This window comes from Marmota marmota, unplaced genomic scaffold, assembly GCF_001458135.2.
Source record: "Marmota marmota marmota unplaced genomic scaffold, marMar, whole genome shotgun sequence".
In the NCBI taxonomy this organism is placed as follows: Eukaryota; Metazoa; Chordata; class Mammalia; order Rodentia; family Sciuridae; genus Marmota; species Marmota marmota.
Window position 1 is genome coordinate 19382100 of NW_026000019.1, and position 25375 is coordinate 19407474.

A 25375-nucleotide genomic window follows, 5' to 3' on the forward strand; every position below is an offset into this window, starting at 1 on the left:
CCATCTCTCCCCCTTCTCTCCCTGTACACTGGAGTGGAAAGACAGAATAACACTTTGGTAAAAGGCAGAACAGGGTTTCTGTACAACTGCAAGGGCGTTGATTACTTCTGAACAGGGTTAAAATGAGAGTATATGTGCTCTTCAAAGTCAAGATCACAACTTGCTAACAAAGTCGTGAAGTATCCAGAGGAAAAGTAAGCCTGGGCACAGGCCGAGTGGCAGAATCTCTTGCCTCTAACAGTTCGGTTATTGCCTTTGTAATATTAAAGCTCAACAGGGAGCTGGCGGGACACCTTTCCTGCTGTCTTGTCATGTTATGGGTTTCTGGTTTCAGATAAAAGAGGAGAAAGGTCCCTTAAGAAAGCAAAGGAACTTGGAGAAAAAAAATTAAACTCCCTTGTTGGGAAAGCCAAGGGTTGTTTTCTTGGAGATGATGGATAATGGCATCTCAACATTTTTAGTTCTTAATAGAGAAAATGGAGCAAATCATGAAAAGAAACAAATGTATAAATAAACAGAATGAGGTGACATTTTAATAAGAGCTTTCTTCATTTCCCCCCTTTTCTATCTTTCTCTTTTTCTTTCTTTTCTCTCTCTCTCTCTCTTTTTTTTTTTTTTTTTTTTTTTGAAATCTTAAACCACATTTCTGGCTTGCATTTGGTAGGATTCCTGATCTGGCTTTTATTAAAAACAGACTTTATGTGGTCAGAATTCTCCATCTACAGCTAAACTTTAATAGGCGTACAGATTCTGACACAGTCTTTCTTGCTTTCTCTCAGGTGACCCCCTCCCCCCGCCCCCCAGGGATTTCCCTCCCGATGCGCTGAACTGGCACCAAAACTTGAAGGCTCAGCATAAAACCACCATCAACTTTCTTCTTTGACGCTTTACTCTAGTTTGTTTTAAATTTGGGACTTTTTGCAAGGCCAGATCAAGTTGAATCTGGCTCTAGCTTGGGAGTATTCTAGAAATTGTGAATAGCGCCACTGTTGCCTTACGAATTCCCCCATTCAGTCTCCCTCAACCCCATGGCCCCCCTTTCTAGCGCTGCCACTCAGGCCTGGCCATCACTTGGGCTGTGGATTCCTGCCTGACTGCCATAGGCGCGTGTGAGCTCCTAAATACCAAGTGCAACTCCGCCCTGCTCAACAAAGCAGCCGAGCATCCCAAAGCTCATTTTCTAAAGGGTACCAGCAGGCTGGCTTATCTGAAACCGAGAGGCAAAGCAGTCAAGCGAGCAGACAGGGCATGCACAGCCATTCGCAAGGACAGAACACCAGGTTGCTGTGGTTCCTTCTCGTAGCTGAATAGACAGAACGGCAGAGTTCAAGGCTCCCTTCTCTCACAGTGGCCTCCATACCTTCCTGGCATAATTTCCCAGCCAATTTGAGGTTCTCTAAAACAATCAACTTGATTGCAGCAGGGTTCAGCGATGAAATCTGGGTTTGATATGTGGAAGGGAATTTCTTTGGAATGCTACAGTGTGGTGGCTCTCATGTGGAGAGGGGTCTCTGCCCCTCAAAGGGCTATTGGCCATGTGTAAAGCTTTTTTCATCAGTCACCACTAGGGGACTGGAACTGCAGTTAGTGGGCAGAGGCCAGGGACGCTGAACATCTCACCATGTACGGGGTGGCCAGCCACAGCAAGGCCGTTAGCAGTGCTGAGGTGGAGACCTCTGGTGTCAACTCCCTTAGGACTAAGTGGCCTTGGGCAAGATGCTTAACCTTGGTGCTTATGTGCTTTTGTTTTTTTGTATTGGGGATTGAACACAGGGGTACTTTACCACGAGCCACATCCCTAGTTCTTTTTATTTGGAGACCAGGTTTTGCTAAGTTGCTGAGGCTGGCCTCCAACTTGCAATCCTCCTGCCACAGCCTTCCAAGTCATTGGGATTACAGGCGTGCACCACCCGCCTGGCCTCAGCACCCATCTGTAATAGTGATAACCTATCTCATTGGGGTGAGCTTGAGACAAAAGGTATGTATGAAGTCTTTACGACAATGCCTAACACATACCGAGAGCACCGTGAATGCCAGCTGCTACCATTTTCACTAGAACTTCAGCTCAGTTCCAAGTAATTGTAAACCAAGTCTATTGAATTTAAAGGAAAAAAATCATAGGATTGAGATCACACAAGTGCACTCTTTGATTAGGGCCAGTGTGGTGATCACGCCAGTCACAACCATGGTTCTTTCAATTCATTAGACTCTCAAGGCCTGGCCACGCTGGGTCTGGGCCACACGGTTGTCTTATAGATGAGAAGCTCATGTCCCAGAGTTAAATGAGTCACCCAGGACCTGTGGCAATCCAGTTCGTCTCACTCCAAAGCGCCTGCTCTTCCTGCCACAGCCCTGTCTGCCAGTTTAAGGTCCCCCTTCTTATCACCAAACTCATCATCTGGATTGTACTTAGTTGTAAGTTAGTGATACAGAGGGTAAGGATCATGAGTTCAGGGGCAGATGGATCCGGTTCCTCAGGGCAGAGGTTTTTCTGGAGCAGGTGAGGGCTTAACCCTGAAGTGCTCAGGACCGTGGAGCACACACTTGCCCTGATCCAGCCAGAGGCCCTGTCGCAATCCCCTAGTGGCTGCCCAAATGCCATTCACTGGGACCTGGTTTCCTTTGGTCCCATTTAGTCTGAGCCACATGATAAGTGAGAGGTTTTAAGACTGCATACTGGTTCTGAAATGGTATAATAAGCTCAGAAATTTTCCCACGCCCCCACAACCTCCGAGCTTGCGAAAATTGAGAACACCGTATGGTAAGATGTTCGCAATTCTCTTTTTCAAGTAAATTTTGTCTGTTGTACTATGAGAAGAGAACCAAGAGCATCCCTCCCGATTTCTGCTCTGCATCTTACCTTGGGACGCTGGGGGGGGCCCTCGTGGGCCGCGATGGGACTTGCGGAGGGGCTCCGAATGTGTCGCTGCTGCTGGGGAAAGGCGGTAAGGGGCCTGGACGGAACGGGACGGGAGGGGCCCCTGAGTGGGGGCCTGGAGAGGGAATGGCAGGAGCCGGTCCTCGGCCAGATGTGGGCCTTGTGAGGGGTGTGCTTAGAGTTGGCCTCCTTTGGGTGGTGGGGCTTGGCGGAGGTGACCTGAGGAGAGAGATCATGGTGGGTCCACTGTCACTTTTGTTCTGGATCTATCTTTTAAAAGGCTTCATGCTTTCTGCTTTTTACAATTTATTTTTTGACTCTGTGACTCAGATATGTTTTATATAAGTCAAAAGGCTTAACAGGATAAATGGTGAACAGTAAGCTTCGTGTCACTCTGCTCCATGGAGACCACCCGTGGCAGTCTCTGGGTGTCCTTTAGGCTATATTCTACGTATGTGAGAGGCTCTGTTTCCTCTCTGTGCACAAGTTGCCTTTTGTGCTTCACAGACACAATATGACATGCTGCAACCTCCTTTTTCTAAAGCATAATGCTAGCTCGATCGTCCTTCAGGACTTGTGGAGCACGTGCTTTTCATAACCATTGTGCGGCTGCGTCGTGCTTGTTCTTGCAGGAGCCCTCCCTCTGGCCCCTGGAGAACCAGTTCTCCTTTCTCTTTAGATCACCCTGGTTTGGGGAAGCTTTCTTGGAGGTGATTCTGGACCAGCCCAGGGGCCCTGGGGGCTGCAGGGCCAACCTCCTACCTGCGGGAGTGCTGTATCCAGGAGTCATCCACGGGAGGTGGGGCCGGAGTGGACACCGTGGCAGTGTTGATGTCACCAATGATCACAAGGGCTTCTTTCAGGGCTTGGTACATCCGGAGCATCTCGTCTCGGCGCTGAGCCTGCTCAGCGGATTCCTCCATGAGAGTGTTCTGGTCCTCTGAAGAGTACAGCTGCGCCAGGAGCTCCGAGTTGATGAAGTCCTTCACCTGCCCGGGCATCAGAGAGGAGGAACAGCGGGAATGAACGGAGGCCTGGCAGGCATGAGCGTGGCAGCCAGAGTCTGTGGGCAAAGTCCACAGCTGTCCCAGGAAGGGGCGGTGCCCTGTCCCGTGCACTCCCGCTTCACTCTTATTCTTGTCATTACCCTCGCTCCTCCATACTAGCCCAAGAAACAGTTTTCCCTCTGCCTTCTGGCTGTCCACACTGAGGGACACAGAGACAGTGACAGGGGGCCAAACCCTGCCACCGCCGGAACAGCAGCCACTCATCTGCTTGGCCTGTCGGGGACGGGGGACCACAAGCTAAGCAGAAGATGACCATGTGGGTGTGGAGACCTGGGTCGCAACTCGAGTCTTCCATTCCTCGACACTCCCCATCCTTTGGCCAGATTTCACCAAACTCACTGGAAAATTAGGACTTCAACTTTTAAAGTTGTCTCAAAGTAGAGCTAGTACAAATACGGGGACACTTATTAAATCTGAAATATAACGATACCTAGGCATATAACTATGTAAGTTCATTTTTAAAAAAGAGAAGCACTCTTTTTTTTCTGGAAGTTTGTGGTAAAAACTAGTTAACAAGGATGAGGACTGGCATGAGGCTTCAAATTATAACGGATATGCAAAAACAAACTGAATTATGAATAATATGCATGGTCTCAGGGGAGGGGCATTTTGTAGTAGGATGAGAATGGAGAGGATGTATATGTTGCACAACCCTAAAAGACCAGACCCTCACATTTCATCAAATCTAAGACATCAGCTATTTTAAGACACAACTCTGTGTGACACTGACAAAGAAAAAACACAACTAATTCTGGACAGAATATCAAGATACTTTAGAATGTAAGATATATCTTCATTTCAGAAATATTAAATGTAAAAAAATAAATGTGAGAATCAATAAAATATGGTATGTCCTGGGGTCTTCTCAGGTTTTGTGACTTAATTTTTACCACATACTGATGAAAATGGATTATTCCAATTTTACAGATGCAAAACAAGTTCAGAGAGTTTAAGTAACTTGCACAAGGTCACGTAGCACTACTTTTCATCTACAATCTTCTGACTTGAAGCTTAATGTTCATTCAACTTCCCTCCTTCTCTTACTGTGATTGAGTGTTTAGCAAAGACAATTTATGTTTAAGCATCCTGATTGTTATTTTTGGTGCTAGGGATGGAACCCAGGGCCTTGTGCATGCTAAGCACACACTCTGCCACTGAGCTGTACCCTCAACCTAAGCATCCCTAGCTACAGTGCTGCAGGAGGTCTGTTAATTAACTTGAACCTAGAAAAATAAACCACCCAAGGTTTTCAGTTTCTGTGTTACATGAGAAGGCTAAATGTTATCTAGGGTCACTGGATACATCCCAGAAAGGCCAAAATCAAGCATATTTAATCATTTTTAAGTTCAGACGGATAACAGAACACCTGTCAAGTAGGTGCTCAAGGCTCCTGGGTGACAGTTAAATTTTCAATTTGGAGATGACAAGAGTCTAAAACACAAAGCCTCATTACTTTTAAATGCACCAAACATATAAATATTTCTACTAATCAAAAATCCAGCTAAACCACAATTCCACTGTGGCAAAATAAAAGAGTGTTCCTCACACACATTCTGTCAACCAGGAATGAGTCAGAGGTCAAGTGGTCTCATCAACACTCGGTTCCCTGAGTCTGGTTCCCACGAGAGGGTCATGCAGTTGTGGTGGGTCAGTTTGGCCAGTGACCCTGGGGTACAACGTGAAGGCCGTGAGCGCCTGGGAAGAGTGGTGACTTACCCACCTGGCAGCCGGGGTAATGAGAGGCAAGAGAGCGGAGCAATGAGAGAGAGTCCTTGGGAAATTAATTTGGGGATGACAAAGAGAGTCTGTAAAGGCAGTGGTGGAAACTGACCCATCAGAAGGCTACTGCAGAGTCTTTATTCATGAGAGGAGAGCTTTGGGAGGACAGAAAATCAAATGGAACCAGAGAGGCACGTTGGAGGAGAGGCAGGAGGAAAGGCTTAGGAATATTTCATTCCCCTCCTTGAAGACTTATTCACTTCTGAACACACGTACCCAAGGAGGCCCAGCCCTGCACAAGCCTTCCATTGTTGGGTGTGTGGACGCACTTGGAAACATGGTACAGCTTAGGACTCCAAACCAGAAAATTTTCCTGGCATGAACCATCAGTTGGGTTAAGCTCTTTTGAAGCTTTACGTCTTGCTGGAGTATCACTCAGGATCTACGAAATACAAATGAAAAGAAGATCCTTCCAAGGATAGATTTAAAGCAGATCTGAATTAAGAATCAACTGTCAAACCACGAAATAAAACAACAAGGGGCTGTTTCAGCATTCTCGTCAAAGATCTGCTTTGAATCTTCCACATCGACATGTTACACACTGAAATTTGCCTCCTGTCCAAAAGCTTTGGCGATGCTGGGAACGAATCGTCATTAGGACGAGAGAAAATGGCAATACAGCATGTGGGTGAAGAACACAGGCTTTGGAAGGAGACGGGTCTGGATGTGCATCCCAGCTCTGACACTTATGGGTTTTTGAAACTCAGGTTCATCACCTATAAAAGAGGATCCTGGTAGCATCTGTTTTAAGAACTGTGAGGTCTGGGTAAAGAATGAATATGAAGCGCCTAGCAGGACACCCAGCAAACGGTGCTCAATACACAAAGGCCATTATTCTTTTCTTTATGCAGACTCGATGGGCATTAGGTGTGTTCAGGCAGGAGCGTGACCGAGGGCTGCTGCAGTAGTGCCGACATCAAGTCACAGTTGAATACAGAGCACGGGGGAACATTTTATTTTGCACTTAGGCAAAATTTTAGAAAGACTCTTCTCTCTTCTGGTAGCCTAGCTTTGTGATGCTGTAACTGGAGTTTGGAATGAAGACAGGGGTGGGGAGACTTTGGGGAGTTTCCAGACACTTCAGGGACTTTCTGAATAGTTTGTGTGTCCGTGGTACAAATATCTGAACCAAGGATTCTGTAAGGCAATCAGAGGCCAAATGGACCCTTTGAGGCGGCAGCCTGTAGAACGAGCCTCAGAACCTAACAAAAGAATTGTTCCTTGGATGTGAGATCTGAAACAATATTTATGCTTTGAATTATAACACCTTATAACCTATACCTCTTTGCATGGATTGCCAAAGTTCTCACATGCGAAACCTCGCTCCAGCTCTGTCTCTGGGCTGGGTAAACAGGCCTCGCCCCACCGGGTCCCACTGTGTACAGGAATGTGAAGCCATTAAAAACGCTCTGCGTGGTTTGCACTTTCTGGCTTTAACCCTTTGATGGCTACCTGTGTATTTTGCATCTTGAACCTTCTTTGTTATGATGGAGACCATTTTAACACATTCACAGAGGGGTTGCATACAGATCAGCTGCCAGGGATACTGTTTCCTACGAATCTCTGTTTCTGGATGGGAGGGTGGCAGTTCTGAGCCTGGTGACCTCTCTCACTCACGTAACACACACATAAACATTTCACTGAGAAGCTGAATTTTGTTCAGTTCTGGGAGTGGGGAGGGGGTTGGCTAGAATTTTGAAACTCATTTGAGTTCTCACTACCCTCTACACATATTTAAGCCTCCTTTTCCCCCACCAGGGATTCAGTTCGGGTAACTACCAAGGAAGTTTTCCTTCTTTAAAGAGTAGCCTCTGTTGACTCACCAACCTTCTGTGGAGCAACAGAAGAGGCATGAGCTCATGACTCTGAAGTTCAGAAGCAGGTAAAGCGAGACTGGTGTAAGAATCCAGACAGTGTTACCCTGAGGGTGGGGGAAGGGGGCAGAGGGGCTCAGGCCTGGTCCTGATCTGGTGGTGGACGCTTGGCCTGCAGAAACAGATCAGTGGTATAAATACCAGAATAAAGTTCTGGTATTTAAGATGTGTTTTCCACTCAAATAATGAACATTAAAAATAACACTTCATACACATTAAAGTTACAGTGCGTTTTTAAACTAGGACACATGTTACCAATTTTCCACCAAAGTGCCCATGGCCCTGGAGAGGGGACGTGGACCTCCAGGGGTCCCGGGGCACAGGCTGCCGCGCGCATTCCAAGTGTGAAATGCCTCCAGGTTTTGTATCTGGGTTTTAAAAAGAATCCATAAAAGCTTTTACATTCTACTTTGTATTTTCTGGGTTTATTCGAATGTGAGAAACAATGTTTCCAATCTTGGAGCATTGTTTCTCATATTCAAACAAATTCTAATTAAATCTTCCAGGGCAACTTAGCTTCTGGGAAGACAGCCCTGTGTATGTGTCCTGTGGGGGTGGACGCCCCATACCGTGAGGGCTGAGTTCTCCTGACCCTATTCTACCGTGAAATGGCACAGGCGCTGGAATGTGAGAGAGAAGACCTGGATTTCAATTCAATTCTGCATTCCAGGTTGTTGACCTCTCAGGGACTCAATTTCTTCTTGTAAAAGCTGGGGAAAGTAACAGGTATCCAGAGGGTGGTTGTGCCCTTTGGCCATGCACATTTTAGAATAAAGTTGGGTCCAGTTCCTTGATTCTGATAGAGAATTAGAGGTGAGGCCATCAGGGTGGGCTTGCTCGGGGTGGGGTGAGTCTGTGTGTGTGTGAGCTTTAAGGTCCTGAGCCGCTCTGCTGCTGTGGCTGTAGCCTATCTGGCATGACTGCCCGTCATAAACTTGCTATTTCTTTGGGCCGCTGTTACCTGGTATGCTTAAGTAATGAAACAGCTGCTGCATTTCAGTAGACAAAGGCTTACAGTATGTCTGAAGCCAGGCATTTATTGCTGGGCTTTAAACTTCTTAAACAATCCCATATGGAGACCTGAGTGGCAGAACGCTTAATGTAAACTTTCAAAGGAAACTGCCCACCAAATTCTGAACTTTATGAAAACTGGCTGAAACACATTCTTTCCCAGAAGGCTGGGCAGCCATTCCCATTTCCAAGAGGAAAGGCCAGAGCTCTGCTTTAGATAGACCAGGAAGGAACAGGAGACCCCGTTTCAGGCACTTACTGGTTCTGGAGGAATATCTAACTTTCCCACCCCAAGCCATTTATAGAAGCGCTGGGTTCAGAGGGTAAAATTCAGAATTAGCAGTGAAACTGAGCTTTCTGGTTGCGATTCTGTTACTGATCCTCTCCTGTGAGGATCTCAAGGCAAGCGCCCAGCACTGTGCTGCACAGATGTACTGGGTTTTGCTGTGTTTGTTTCCTTGGACTCAATAGGGCACATCTGGAACGAACAAAAGGGCTTCTGTACAATAAGATGCCGCGAGAATACGAGAGCATTTACAGGAAAACTCATATAGATGTGGATAGAGGTAAATACAGAATCACGTATGTAATTTAAAATACATAAAGGATATTAAATAGATGAAATTACAAATATAGTTTTAAAAGCAGGTAAAAAAAAAATAACAGTCATTCTAGATACGTAAAACTAATTTCTGGTAGCTATAAAAAAAAATCTCTTCAAACAGAGACCACCATGATTTCCTACAAATTTGGCATTACGTGATGTTTTAGACTTTTTGGCGTTCTGGTTAGTCTCTGCTTCAAGGTTTGACCTCAAAGATCAGGTCTTAATTGAAGTCTCCTTTCTCATGACTTCTCAGAGGTCTCTCAAGACACTTTCCCTCCAGGGCTAACATTCTGCAGGTGAGGTTTGGGCCAGTCCATTAAAGCAAGCGCCCTGCAGTGAGGAGGGGCCCTGCCTCTCTGTGTGTGTATGTGGGGTGTGTGTTGTGCTTGAGGAGGCAAAAGGAGAATCGATTTGCAGTAGGATTTCTCTTTGCTTTTAGCTAATTTGTGTCAAGCTGCTCGGCACAGCTCTCGACAGGAAGTGCCATTTCCTGTGCTGATGATTTAATACCACAGGGTGAAGCCGCGTTTGAACCCATGGCCGTGCTAATGATTCTCCATGAAACAGCGAAAAGATAAATGATCCTTAATCAGGACAATGTTTAAATAAGCAAGTGCCTGCATATACCACAGCAAAACAACCTAATTCGCTTAAACAAAGCTAAGAGGGCAATTTTAAAAATACACAGACTGTTTGTTTAATACTTAGGTTTTTCTAAATGGCTTACAGTCACTTTATGTTTTCTAAAATTATTCATCAGGTCTGTGCTGTACCTCAGTGTTCTGACTGACATTTAAAAACGACTGACTCCAACTTGGAGGGACTCAATGATTTGCTTCAGGTCCCACAGCGGGCCACTGACCAAACTTGACAGGGCACCTCACAGTTTCCACATTTCCCATTTATTGCTCACCTGCTGCTTAGACTTCAAAGCCTCCGGCTGACCTTGCTTGGACACACAAAATGTACGTGAACAGAGCTGAGGGCAAGGTTGCGCACACGAGTGCCTGGGGCTTCTGGAGTCAAGGGATGTAGGGTCATGGCCAGTGAGTGGACTGTCAGACCTTTTGAAGTAAATCTTGAAATACAGGCAAGGGACATTTATAGGTCTTCCACAGCAGCCGAGCTTGTTTTCACATACACTGTCTTCTGGAGTGATCCCCCAGTAGGCGACAGCTCCCACCATCAGTATTTTACAGGTCGGGGAGACAGGCCCACAGCAGTGACTTGCCTTAGTCCCACAGAAGGGCGGCAGAAACAGGCCGCGAGCCAGGCTCCTCCTGAGCTCTGGTTTGGGGCTCTTTTCATGACTTTACCATCTGACCTTGACTTCTCACAAGAAATGCTCCTGTTCTTGGTTTAAATGAAACGATGCCCTTAGAAGACAACTGGGAGTAAAATTGCTGATGCCTGACTTGTCAAGGTTCAGAAAAGTCTGCTACGAAATACCTCCTTTTAACCTCCTTTCCTAAAAGACAATTTATCTAAAAACTTGTATTGTTTGTACTTTATTTAGAAAGTTGGCTACTGAAGGAACCAAAGCAGACCACAGAATTTAAGTATCCCGTCCGGACTACTAGGAATAACCAGAAAAGGAGAGGTTGGGATTGTCCTTAGAAAAGCAGAGCTGACTGACTTGGTATCCGAGGGGATGGGAAAGAAGCCCTTTCCCAGGTTAAAACAGCATCCAGTGGCTTACAGAAGATGAAATAACCACACTAACACAGAGCTACACACATTGAGTATATGCAGGGGAAAGTACTTCCTATGCCTTCAGTCTCTAGGTCTAGAAGCCAGGGCATTTGGTTTCATTATTGGCTTTGCAATTAATTTATACTATGACCATGAAAACAGTATTTTTGCTCTGCTTTATTATGAGCAAATACACAACCTTCTAGAAGAGAACCAGTGAGGGAGAGAACCTTCTAGAAGAGAACCAGTGAGGAACTTCTTGGTACTGTAGTTAGAAGTTTTAAATTTTCTCTCCTAAGTTCTATTCCATCTATTAGTCACCATTTGTAAAGGAAAAATTATTGACCTGGGTAACGGGTATTTCAGTTATTCACAAAATGTCACAAAGAAACTCAAGAAAATGTGCTTGATTTCCAAGGGAGGATGGGTTAGAGGTTAAAAAGAGAGGGTTTGGAGTCACTCACATTATTGATCATAAGGTGCATTATCGTCTTTGGAATCAGATCTCGGATGCATTTGTTGATGATAGACATGTAGGAGTCAACAAGGTTGCGAATGGTCTCCACTTGCCTCTCCAGTTGTGGGTCCATGGAAAAGTTCTCTGCTTGGCCATTCTCATCATTTTCAGTCTTACAGAAAGGAAACAAAACATGGATTACCTCACCTTGGCTCAGAAGAATAAAAACACCAAACATTATTATCAAATGATCAACTTCTTCTGCTTAGTATGCTTGGAATTCATACCACTACACAGTAACATCTTTATCTCACCATCCGTCAAGTAATTCTGAAAAAGAGATCAGTGTTTTTTTGTTTTGTTTTGTTTTTTTTTTTTAGTCTGCCGTAGTTAGTAAAAGCAAGTATTCTAATTCTGAATGAATGTTGAGATGAATCACTAAAATGAATAGTCGCCTAACAACAGACCTCTAGCAATCAGTCTCATCTTAAGCCATCTGCAAGCAGGCCAAAGAATGGACTCCCAACATAGCATGCCATGTCAGCCTCGGAGAGGAGTCTCCAGGGACACTATAGATTAGAAATAACCTTGATGCTATTCTGGCACTTCTAGATCTGCTCTGGATTGGATCAGCATTTGGATCAACCCAGATTCAAAACTATACCTCCTAGGACTGGCCTAGAGCCAAAATAAGAGATATAAAAGGTGATTCATTCTCCCACGCACTTGCTGGACTTTGTTATGTGAATCCACACTCTGTCATCACTGCTGAGGGCTGGCTCCATGGTGGAAAACTTACCATTTTCACTTCCAACTTGCTATTCTTTGAATAAAACAGAACACATCTATCCACAAAGAATTTATTTGTGCAACATGAGAGAAGCATCTGTTTTCTATACTATAGGACTTGAGCTAATTAATTTTGGCTTATCCACCAGAGCTGGGGTGGAATGGCATCTTCGTCATTAAGGGCTGACCTATGGGCTTGGCATTGAAATCAATTTAGAACAAATGGTCTCCATTTCAAGTCAGGTCGAACCATCTAAGCCCCCAAACATGACAGATATTGTGAGTGGTCTGGCTACTTTCTAGTATTTGGAAAGATTTAATTATGAATGTAAAAGGGGAAAATAATTTATTGCTTCCAATGTGGACATGAAGTACTTTTTTTTTTTTTCCTGGAAATGTACACACTTTGATCTGCCAGGTTTTCCATCATCTGATCAGTTCTAGCAAAGCCCTGTGCTAAATGGCTTAACTGGAACTATAAACAACAAGCCTTTCTTTTGAATCAATATGCAGGTGTGAAAGACACACAGTCCACACAAGATCAAAAACAACACCGAAATTTATAATCATTTACAAGGCTTCTCTCACTCAGAAATATCTAATACCTTAAAAACATTTAATGTACGCTAACTCTAAAAAAACAATTGCCATTTTCCAGTCCTAAGGGTCTGACCGCAGGCTTTGGGGACAGCATAAGGCATTTCTGAGGCACTGGCCTGTGGCAACAGCAGGCGGAGCACTGGAAGGTTCAACAGGACAGTGGTTCACCTATTTCATTTCTTTAAAAATGGGCTTGGGTCACTGAAGGAAAGAGTTAAATCAGGTCTTTTGTCACTGTTACTTTGTGATTCAGGCTCAGCAGGATCTGAGATAGGTAACAGAAACTAAGGCCGCAAAATGATAAAACTGTAGTGGAAATGTCAACCACAGTAGTGAAAAAAAAAAACACTGTGTTCCCAAATTTCTTCTAAGACAAAAACGTCACTCTAAGTCTGCAAATGGTCTCTGCACTGCACCAAGACTCTTAAGAGTCAACAGTAAATTACAACATCATTTAAGGACATTGTACTTGAAAGTGAAGTTTCAGGTTCAGATCCAGGCTCTGTCACACTGGGTGTGTGGTGCCACTAAGTCTCCCATTGTGACTGACCCAGCTTCCATATCTTTAAAGTGGGGACAAACTTACCTGGAAAGCTTATGGCAGCTGAATGAGACAACGGGTACAAAATGACCTGGCAGGGGGCCTCAGAGACGCTCTATAAATGTAAAGTGTCTTTCCTTTCTGAATATTCATGTACTAACTGAGAGCTGCTTGACTCTCAACTCACATTATGAACTTTTAAGATGATAAAGCATGTATAATTAAAATCTTATTTCAAAAGGCCAAACGACATCTCTTTTATACCTCCATGTTTTCTGAAAACAACCCCCCCTTACCTGGGGCCCTGCCTTCCCTCAACTCTGCCCACTGTGAAGACCTGTCATCTTTCAAACATGCTCCACCAACACCTCCCCCTGACAGGCCCCTGGTGGCCCTCACCTCCCCCACTCCTCTTCTGCACTTCATCCTCACACTGGCCTTTATTATTTAATGTCCAGCTTAGTAAATAATTATTAAATAATAATATGCTAATCCCCCTCCTAGATGCTAAGAGCTCATTTACCTCCCCTTCCCAGCACCTAGCATAGAACCTGGTGTCCAGGGGGAGGAGGAGAAGGGGGCAGAGTTAATGCTACAAACAGGTTTACCAAAGTCAACTGCAGCTCAGGGTGTCCGGCAGTGCCGACTTTGTTAGAAGAACAAAGGCCAGAGAAACCTCAAGTTGATGGGCTTGAAAATGATTAAGATGATAAAATGACTAAGAAAACTCTGTCTATACATGAGAATAGATGACCTACAGCTTTGTGAAGAAAATATTTTCTATATAAAGCAATCTAAACTTCTAGAATGACTACTGTACAATTTAATTTATCCTTCTGTCCTGAAACATTCTTGGACTTCGCTATTATGTTCAGCAATAGGGGGTGGTGGATCAATCTCTCTCCCAGGAACACTTATTGAGTACCTACTGTGTTCACGCACCATGCTAAACACTTCATATAGAAGCTGCCCCATATCTGAGGAGGTGGGCACCAAGGTTCCTGTCAATCTATAGAAGAACACATTGAGGCTCTGAGGCTGAAACCATTCGACAAATTTAAAATGAATATGATTTGAAGCTAATTCTTTTTTTTTTCTTTAGGTGTAAAAACCAGGAAGCTTGAAATAATGAGCTATCCGTACATGGTAAAGATACAATAATAAATGTAAAAAAAGTTTCTTGGAGAAAGAGTCCCTGAAGTATTGATATTTTCAAGAAGTAAATGCCTGAGTTAAAAGAGAAAAGCAGAATAAATACAGTATACTAAATAGATCTCTAGGAAGATGAAGCACCAGGAAAATTGAATCACCACTCACATTTTCAGTTGAAATTTCCCCATTTTATATGACCTTCAACATTTAACCTTGCTTTACTGGCATTTTTTTGCTTTTTGAAGTCAGAAGCAATTGATAAGCTGTGTCAGAGTGAATAAAGAACACTGGTTTGATTCTCAACATAAAGAATAAAATATTTCCAAAATAACCAGTAAAACAATTTGAAACTGTCCTTTGCTTTGGGAAATATTAGTAGACACATGGTCACATGCGAATCTTAACTTTTCTGATAATACACTGGACACGACGGGGAGTCACCAAATTCAGAATGCAAATTTGATTTCTGATTTCAGAAAGAAAAAAAGCAACAATTGCCCCTTCTAATATGTCTAAGATGAATGGAGAAAACGTATACAGAAGAAATTTTTCTTTTAACTGAGTAATTGCAGAGAGCTAATGTTCCCTTTTCTCTTAACCCCAGCCCTAACCAGATTCTCCATCATGCTCTTTTCTGAATGTATCCTGTGTATGACTATGTATTTTTTCTTTGTTTAAATTATAGGATTGCAATAGGATTCTTTGCAGTCAAAGCACTGAAGTGACAGCTGTTTATCATTATCCTCATCAAGGGAATGTAAAATAAAAATAGTAATTTGTCTCTGATCTTCGAGGCAAAAAAGAATGGTCTGCAAACATTTAACCTTTTATGTGCAGGTTCATTGATGCTGTTTACAAAATGTGAATAATGTTGTAGAAACCAGATTTCTTCTGAAAAATACAATGGACAGGCCTTGCAATTTTTTTTTTCTGAATAGCTTTTGAGAAATCTAATTCAATTTCAGCAATAAAAAGCAACATTGTAAATGTGAAATTGTTTATAAGAATTACTGTGGCTTTCTTATGAAATTATTTGCACACTATTTAAGACTGCACTACCTTAACAGGTGAGGGAATAAAAGTGTCAAAGGGGAAGCAATGTTCGAGCTCGGGGCTTGACTGAAATGCCTGTTTTTTCACATTTTTGGTTTTGCCTTTTCCCTTTCCTGAGCAAGGAAAAAAAAAATCTCTTATTTAATTATGTCATGAGCTTATTTGAGGACCATGGGAACCATTTTAAATAAGACTGGTGACTTCAACTCTTTAAAGGTGGGATAATGGAAAGTGAGCCATCCTGGTGGTAATGGGCGCATAAACGGTACAGACCAATGGGCGTTTGCTGCATCTGCTCCCACCAATGGTGGGCATTGGGCAACAACCTACAGGTCCGCTCAAGAGATTTTTCCAGATAACTAACTCTTCTGTAGCCACCTATTATCATTATACAAAATTCTAAAACAAAGTGTAGCAATATAGCGTTTGGCTTTTTCTCAGTGGATCCACTCACCATTGTGAAAACACTGTGGCCATGGAAACGCACTCAGGTTTCCCAGCTCCATATTATGGAGGATGTTTTCCCTGAAAACCTTTCCCTGCTCCCAATCATTCGTTTCTAATTTGCTGAGGCCAGAGAGGTACACAGCCAAACCTGTAAGAACTGCGTGAGGACCTGGCCAGGAGGCCTCTGCGGGTGGTCCAGGCTGCAGTCTGGCACCCTGTGCCCGGTATTTCCCTGATCAATTCGACAGATATTTATTTGAACACCACAAAGGAAGTCCAGAAACATGGGCCTTGCTCTGAGCGTCTGCAGCAGGGAGGACACAGGGACAGATGAGTCGGTGAGTTTTAGACACGCTAAGGGAGCTCTGGGCACTGTGGGCACTCCAGGGATGGGGACACTTGAAGAGGACCCTGGAATTCGGGTGGAGTTCAGAAGAAAGACTGGGACAAAGGGAACACTTCGTGAGTTTCCTCTAGTACTAGCCCACATATGGTGGGGCTTAATAAATACTGCGGAATGGAAGACGGAGAAAAGCAGCCCAGGCTGTTTCCCGAGGGTTGTTGGGCTGTGTTTTGGAGGGGAGCCGAGATTGAGCCCTGGAAAGCTGGGGTCTTGCTGTAAGGAAACGTGGGTGATCAGATGCATTTCAAGAACCGAGCGCTCCATTTAGAGCCGCTTTTTGTTGTTGTTGCCGCCTTTTATTTTGGCCTGGGCATAATAATTACTGCATTCAGCACCACACATTAATTGATAAAAAGATCTTCATGACTGTGATTGAGCATGTCCATAGAATTGAGCTGTGATTGCAGTCAAAAGTTTGGATGGCCAAGGGGACATGCATCTGTAAGAAGCATCTGCAATACAGGAAAAGCCCTGAGCCTGATCTGATCCCGGCCGCCCAGGGGCTGACCCTGAATCTCAGGCAGGACTGAACCTGGTCTGCCTGCGTTATTTTCATTTCTGTTCTTTGTTGTTCCTCCCCCTTCATCTGTTTTTGCCCTTTTATTCATTCTTTTTTTCCCCTCTAAATAGCATAATTAGCATTATGAAACTATGTAAGATTAATATGAAATTCAGCAGGCATTAAGCCTCAGAGTTTTAAAAATGCTGACTTGAATTAAAAGAAAAACCTTTCTCAAATCTGATGTAGCTCTGTATTTTTTCCTTTTTAACTCTCTTTCGACCCAAAAGCTTCTGACAGTGTTATCTATTTCTGTGTGGTATCAGCAGGTATCTAAGTTCCTAATAAGTAACTTGGATGAGGATAACAGTGAATAACTGAAATGTGGGGGACAGAAGGGATGGGGGGCTTGTCTCATATAAACTAGAATTCACATAATTGCATTTGCATTTAAGATACATTGAAACAATTGCTTTTATCTGAGACCGGAAAAAAATGTGGATAGGAGGATTTTTTTTTTTTTTTTTAGAAATATCTGAAAAACCTGTGTAGCCTATCCTGCCCTGCTCTTTTAATCTATCTTAAAGGCCTCTATATATGGCTTTATATGAATATGAAAATTTTATTTTTCAAATATTTTCAGCACAATATAAAATATTGCTATTTAAGCAATCTTACATTTTTTAAAAAAATTGTAAATATTTATTTGGGGAAAATCTCTATCTTTATATAATGAGTTTGCTTTCCATAAAGTAACAGCTTTTCATCTATACAATACATACTTGAAACAAAATAATTAACATGGTTTCTTTAAAAACAATCACTCCTCCATTCTTAGGGTGAGGCTGATGCTCATGCCACACGCAAGAGCATCTGCAAACATTGCAAGAGAAGCAGGTGTTTCCAAACGCTACTAGAGTGGCTACAAACAGCCCTGAGAGTGGAACAGCTCTTCATGATGTTGATCACGATGAAGAGCTTTTGGACTCAGAGTGATTCCTTTGCTGTTACAAATCCTTTAACATCACCATCACCATGCAAGTAATCGAACATTACGACCACAAGAAAATATACTGAGGATGCTGAAATGGATACTTGAGAATGACTGGACAAAGACTGTGATCCTAAGAGGAACAACAGTTGTGTCCAGAGTCCACTTCCTTCTTGTTATTTCTGCTATAGTTTGAATATGTTCCCTGAAGTTCATATGTTGGAAACTTCATCCCCAGTGCCACAGTCCTGGGATGTGGGCCCAAGGGGAGATGGACAGTGCAGGAGGGCCCGCTCCTGGTGAATAGAGTGAGGTGCTTAATAAAAGGAATGAGTGCGTATGTGAAGGTGGATCTTTAGGAAAGCCAGTTTGGTCTCTTCTTGCTTTCTTGCCCTTGCCCTTCTTCCTTCTGCCATGGGATGATGCAGCAGTGGCCCTTACCAGACGCTAGCACCATGCCCCTGGACTTTCCAGCCTCCAGAACCATGAGCCCAATAATTTGTGTTCATTATAAATTACCTAGCCTCTGATTTAAAATCCTTTGGACATATGCTGAGGGATACGGGATAACTAGGTCAAATGGTGGTTCCATTTCTAGTTTTTTGAGGAATCTCCATACTGCTTTACAGAGGGGTTGTACCAACTTGCAGTCCCACCAACAATATATGAGTATTCCCTTTTCCTCACATTCTCACCAACATTTGTTATTCTTTTATTCTTGATAATTGCCATTCTGACTGGAGTAAGACGAAATCTCAGTGTGGTTTTAATCTGTATTTCTCTAATTGCTAGAGATGTTGAACATTTTTCATATATTTGTTGATCATTCACATTTCTTCTTTTGAGAAGGGTCTGTTCGGTTCCTTTGCCCATTTATTGATTGGTATAATTTTTTTTTTGTGTGTGTGTGTGTTAAGCTTTTTGAGTTCTTTGTATATCTTGAAAATTTAAAATCAGCATACTATAGTGACAAAGCCACATCAACGTTCATAGCAGCTCAATTCACAATAGCTGAGCTATGGAACCAACCTAGATGCCCATCAACAGATGAATGAATGAAAAAGTATTTATATTTCTTTATTCATTCCATTTTATTTATATATATTTATATATATTATATACATGTTTATTTATATTATATATATTTATATAAATAAATAAAATGGAATATTACTCAGCCATAAAGCAGAATGACTTTATGACATTTGCCAGTAAATGGATGGATCTGGAGAATATCATGCTAAGTGAAATAAGCCAATTTCCCCAAAACAAAGGTTGAATGTTTTCACTAATATGGGGAAGCTAAACCACAATAAAGGGAGGGGAGGGGAAGAAGAGAAGTTCAGTAGATTAGACAAAGGAGAATGAAAGGAAGGGAGGGGGCATAGGAAGAGGAAAGAGTACAGTAAGTATAACATTATTTTCCTATGTACACACACAAAAATATCTAAATGAATCCCACCATGTGTCCACCCACAAGAATGGGATCCTAATTAGAATAAGATATATTTAATGCTTGTATAATCTTATCAAAATGGATTCTACTGTCATGTATAACTAAGAAGAACCAATTAAAAAAAAAATTTTTAAAAATTACCCAACCTCAGGTAGTCTGTTACAGCAGTAGGAAACAGACTGAGACACATCTCCTACCCCTCTTCTGAAACTATGTGTGTGCGTGCGCACGTGTGTGCAAGCTCAACAGGATGGAGATACGAAGTCTAGAAAACAAAACTGTCTTTATATCACTTTTATGCTGATGTTTGCTTTGGCTATCAGATTTTTCTGCTGTTTCTAAAATGTGGCAAAAGTTTAGAGAGGCGAGATGGCTTACAGATCAGCAACTCACAGCTGCATATGTAATACAAATTAAAACTATTTTATGGTTCACTTTATAAAAAACAAGCAATTATTGTTTGAAAAAAATTCTGTATTGTTTTAAAATTTGTAGTACATGAGACTGTTCTGAGGATTGTATTAAGACTTGTAAAGAAGGCTTGAGGGTTAGGAGAGAAAGTCGACACCGGTTCTTTCTTTCTCTAGTTTGTTTTTAAAACAAAAGCTTTCTTTCTCTAGTTTGTTTTTAAAATAGTTTAACTGCAGAAATCAGATTGCAATTACTAAAATCATATTATAACTACTAAAGACGAGTTTATAATTTTAAATGATCTCTTTTTTTTTATGACCAGTGTCAAGATTTTTTCACAAACTTACAAGGTAACTTTAAAGATGCAAATGTTAAGAAAACACCTGGGCTGGGATTGTGGGTCAGAGAGCACTTGCCTCACACTTATGAGGCACTGGGTTTGATCCTCAGCACCACGTAAAAATAAATAAATAAAGATATTGGGCTGGGGATGTGGCTCAAGCGGTAGCGCGCTCGCCTGGCATGCGTGGGGCTCTGGGTTCGATCCTCAGCACCATATACAAATAAAATAAAGATGTTGTGTCCACCAAAAACTAAAAAAAAATAAATATTAAAAAATTCTCTCTCTTTAAAAAAAAATTAAGGTACTATGTCCATCAAAACTAAAAAAATTTTGGAAAAAATTTTTTTAAAAAAGAAAACACATTACTACATATATTCACATCCCCCCCCCCACAATTGTTCTTTTTCCTAACTATGGCTTTAAAGGTTCTAGATATGTTTCTTACTAGTGAATACTTCAGTTTTCCCTCTGATTATTGTTTGTGTTTACAGAGAGCATATAAATGGTTTGAACTTAAAGTAGATAAAATGATTTCTGAACTAGAGAATTTTTTAGTTAAATGAAAGACTTGAGAGGATAATTTTTCTTAGAAATTCTCACCACAAAATTTCATGCCCCACTGGTAGCCAAATGAATCAAGGAGATCCGACAACATGATCTAATTCAATATAATTCCTAGCAGTATTTCTCCCTCGCAACTGGGAATATGCATAAAATAGAAAACCTCTCAATCAAATACCCATCTGCAGCTTCCCTAAAATACAAGTTTAAAACCCGCCTGGCTTAGGTGGAACACCTCAAGCGCCAACCCACTCCCGTCTGAGGGAGATGGAGAAGCTGAGAGGAGAGCAACGGAATCACGGGACCCATATTTACCTCTTGGCTCTGTCCTGGCTAGCCTGGCGAACGTCAGTGAAGTTCACGTTGGGAGGTGACACAGCTTTTCTAAGCCCCAATTCTGGTGCCCACACAAGGAGTGCCTTCTGATCACATGGGGAAATGTGGCAAAGGCCCTCGCCACCGTGCCTACATGTGTGCTCAGGAGACATTCACCATTTTTATTATTTGGGATGACTGATGTACATCATACAAGTGACATCTGAGTTTATGAAATTCATAAATATAGACTTGGGTTAAAAAGTAAATAACCTCCAGAGGATCCATTCCCCCCCACCCTTGGGGAGCTGGGGAAGGTCCTGGCCTCATCCTGCAGCTCCAGGGAAAAGGCTATTAGCAGCCCCAGGTCCCCACACCACCTGCACTCGGCCATGGGAACCAGGGAAGGTCTCCTCCCCAGTCCAGTCTCGGGACTGTGCCTTCGGTTGCCCAAATCCCAGGACTGTCTGTGCAGTACTTGGGAAGATCCCAGCTGCCTCCCACAGCTCTAGAAATACAGCTCTCAGTGCTCCAAACCTGCTAGCTGGGGAAGGTTTCCTCCCAGACCCCAGCCTTGGGACTCCAGCTGCTGATGCCAAAGGTCCTGCCTTCCCCTGCACCTGTCTTGTGGATCCCGTGAAAGGTTCTGTCCATGTCTTGCAGGTCCAGGACACAGCTACCAGTGCCTCAAATCCAGCACCACCTGCATCTGCCCCACAGGAAAGAGGAAAGTCTCCTTCCCTGGCTCACAGCCTTGGTATTCAAATTTCTGGTGCACAAAGCTCTGGCATCACCCGAGCTTGTCCCCGGGGACCAGGGGAACATCCCACCCACATCCTGCTCTTCCAGAACTGCAGATATCAAAGCCATAATAAGCCCCAGGGCCACCTATTCCTGAACCAAGGGGCCTAGGGAAGGTCCGCCCCACAGCCCACAGACTTGGACCACAGTTCCTGGTGCCAAAAGCTCAGGCATCACTTGGATTTGTCCCTGGGGACCTGGGTAAGGTCCAGCCTGGGTCCTGCCGATTACAAGCCCCCCAAACTCCAGCACCATCTGCAATCACCTCATGGGACTTAGGGAAGTTCCCGGTTTGCATCCCAAACTTTGAGTATGTGGTTACTGGTGCCACAGACCTCAGTGTCACCTGTGCTTAGGGAAGGTGTCAACCCATCCCTTGACTCCAAAACTGTGGCTGCTGCTGCCACAGGCCTGGGTATCGCCAAAGTTCATCCTAAGGGTCTTGGGGAAGGTCCTCTTCACATCTTATGGCTCAGGGGACAGGAGCTGCTGGTGGCACAATGCTTTGGTGTCACCTGTGCTTAGTCCAAAGGACATTAGGACAGCCTTCTCGACATCCTGCATCACTAACACTGTGGTAGCTGCCACCACATGCACAGTTTTACCAGTGTTTGAGTCTGTGGAGTCCCACCACATGCACATTTGGAAGTCTATGTCCACTGCAAAGCCACAGATACTGTCATCTAGACTACTGAGGTACTCACACTACTCAGATCAACGAGAGCCAAAGAAATCACAGACTATATTTTTGAGCTCACATATAATAACCAAAGTCAAAGTGTCTACTCAACTGACACACTGTATCTCATCTAAATAAAAAAATCTTGTCCTATAAAAGCTACTCCATAAAATTGGAAGAGGTGACTATTATACCAGATGCACAGAAATCAATGTAGGGATGTAGACATTTCACTACATGAAAGGCAATAAAACATCTCCAAAAAAACAGTGCTCCAGAAATAGGTCCAATTTGAATGAAAATCTATGAAAGGACTAAAAAAGAATTTAAATATCCTATGGAAACGCTGAACAAAAGGATACAGATAATACAAAGAAATTAGAAAAACAATTCAGGATATGAATGAAAAATTCAAAATAGATATAGAAATCATAAAAAAAGAACCAATCAGAAATCTTTGAGCTAAAAATTTCAATAATAAAACAAAACAAAAATGGATGGCTTCAATAACAGACTAGAATAAGCAGAACAATTTCTGAACTTGGGGTTAGGTCTTTGAATTAACCCAGACAAAACCAAACAAACAACAATAAGAAAAAAACCCCAAACTAGAAAAACAGAAAATAATACAAAAACAAGAACAACAACAACAAAAAAGTATTTAAAAGAGTAAAGAAAGCCTATGGGACAGGGGATACCATTAAGTGAACAAATATTTGCATTATGTGAATTCCAGGGGTAAAGAAAAGAGGAAAGGCATGGAAAACCTGTCTTAAGCAAAAACAGCTCAAATCTTCTAAATAGATGTGGCCACCCAGATATAAAAACCTCAAAGAACTTGATTCTTCCAAAAAGAACTTTACCAAGGCACACTGTAGATGCAGGGTCAAAATCATGAGCCAAGCAGAGAATTCTAAAAACAGCAAGAGTAAAGCATCAACTCACATATAAAGGAATGCCCATTAGACTCACAGTATATTTCTCAACAGCAACCTTACAGTCAAAGTCCTGAAAGAAAAAAATCCGCCAACAAAGAACACTATACCCAGCAAAACTAACCTTCAGAAATGAAGGGAAAAGATAGTCTTTCCTGATAAACAGAAACAGGGAATTCATCACCACCAGAGCAGTCTTATAAAAAATACTTAAGGAAGTCCTATACTAGACACAAAAGGACAAATCCACCATCACAACCACACAGAAATGTACAAAGCTCACGAGGAGAACAGGTTCATGAAAGAGAAAGAAAATTAAACTTTAGTGTGACAGAAAACTACCAAATCAAAAGACTCAATAAGAGGTGGAAAGGAACAAAGAATATTCAAAACTAGCAGAAATCAACTGAAGGGCAGGAAGAAGTTCATCTCTACCAGTGAAAACCTTGAATGAAAGTGGATTAAAGTTTCAAAGATACTTTCATGCTCATGTTTACTGCAGCATCATTCACATCAGCTAAAATATGAAATCAAGCAAGATGGACATCAGTGGATGAATGGATCAAGAAAATCTGGGCTCTATACTCATTGAAACATTCTTCAGCCATAAAAAAGAATGCAATCTGGTCATTTTTAGCAACATGGACTGAACTGCAGGTCACCATGTTAAGGGAAATAAGGCAGACACAGAAAGAGACATACCACATATTCTCTTTCATTTTGGAAATTTAAAAGTCAATATTGTAGAGGAATGGAATGGAATGAAATAGTGGTCACTAGACTGAGAAAGACAGTGTTGGGGGATGGAAAGAAATCCAATAAGAGGCACCAAAACAGAGTGAGGAGGAGTTAGCTCTGTTTTCCTATAGCAAAGTTATTGATCCACTTCAAAATAACAACAACAACACGAAATCCTCACAGGTCAACATGCTAATTTTTTTAAAAAATATTTTTTAAGAGAGAGAGAGAGAGAGAGAGAGAGAGAGAATTTTTAATATTTATTTTTAGTTTTCGGCGGACACAACATCTTTGTATGGGTGCTGAGGATTGAACCCAGGCGGCACACATGCCAGGCGAGCGCGCTACCGCTTGAGCCACATCCCCAGCCCAACATGCTAATTTTTGAGGAGATGGAAGTCTTTGTCACCCTGATCTGACACATTGTGTACATGTATTGAATTACCATAATGTATCCCATAAAAATGTGCAAATATTATGTCTCCAGAAAACAATACATGAAACTCAAAGGGTCCCTTGCAGACTGTTTTCTTTTAGGTGTTTTCTAAACCAGACAATGAAACTGGGCTACGATCTTACTAATAAATATTCCTGAGTTATTATAACAAATGCATCAGACACTTTACTGCTTGAGCGTGAAAGCATGGACTTACTCTTTGGAGGCCCTTAGCTCTGACCTTCTGTGGCCATAAGAAAAGGAAGGGATATTTAAGTGCAGGGGAAACAGAGTTATTCAGAAGGCGTGTGTGGAAGGCGGGCGCCCACTCACTTTGGTAATGCAAGCAGTCTGCTCTGCATACTGTAAGGATACAGGAGCGCCAACGAGGGTGGGCTGGGCTGATGGCTTCTGCCAATTCTTCTAGAGATACTGTGATTCAACAGTGTGTCAAAACACACGCATTTGTGTATTTTAGCTCTGAAATTACCAGGCTGTCAAGGAACATAGATTTGCTGGTCAAAAGGGAGAAACAATAGCTTTATTTGTAATATTTCTAGGAACACAGGCCAACTCAACAAACAAGAGGTTGAGGTTTAAGAGCCCTCACATCTAGTGTCTTGGGGATCCTCGCAGCAGACTTTGGACACAGAAGTGCAGGGAAGGGAAAGGAGCCCGTGGTGGGAAGGGAGACCATGGATTCTGCCCCACAGTAACAGGAATGCTGAGCAGTTCAGTTAAGCCCTGTGCCCTTCAGTTTTCTGTTGAGGAAGGCTACCTGCTGCCATAATTACCTGCCAAAGGGTCGGTGAGTGGATGACCTGGCAAACAGTAATCAGCCCATAAATAGTAGCCATTGT

The 25375-nt window shown here is 42.7% G+C and overlaps 1 protein-coding gene across 1 annotated transcript in view; it reads right to left on the reverse strand.

Moving 5' to 3' along the window:
- The window catches only part of Dnm3 (dynamin 3), a 431287-nt gene that overhangs the window by 19658 nt on the left and 386254 nt on the right, over positions 1–25375 (reverse strand). Inside the window, exons 21-23 of the mRNA XM_048810033.1 lie at positions 11373–11537; positions 3641–3867; positions 2861–3097 (exon numbers count right to left, since the gene is read on the reverse strand). Of these exons, the coding sequence (XP_048665990.1) occupies positions 2861–3097; positions 3641–3867; positions 11373–11537 (629 nt within the window). The remainder of the gene's footprint in view (positions 1–2860; positions 3098–3640; positions 3868–11372; positions 11538–25375) is intronic.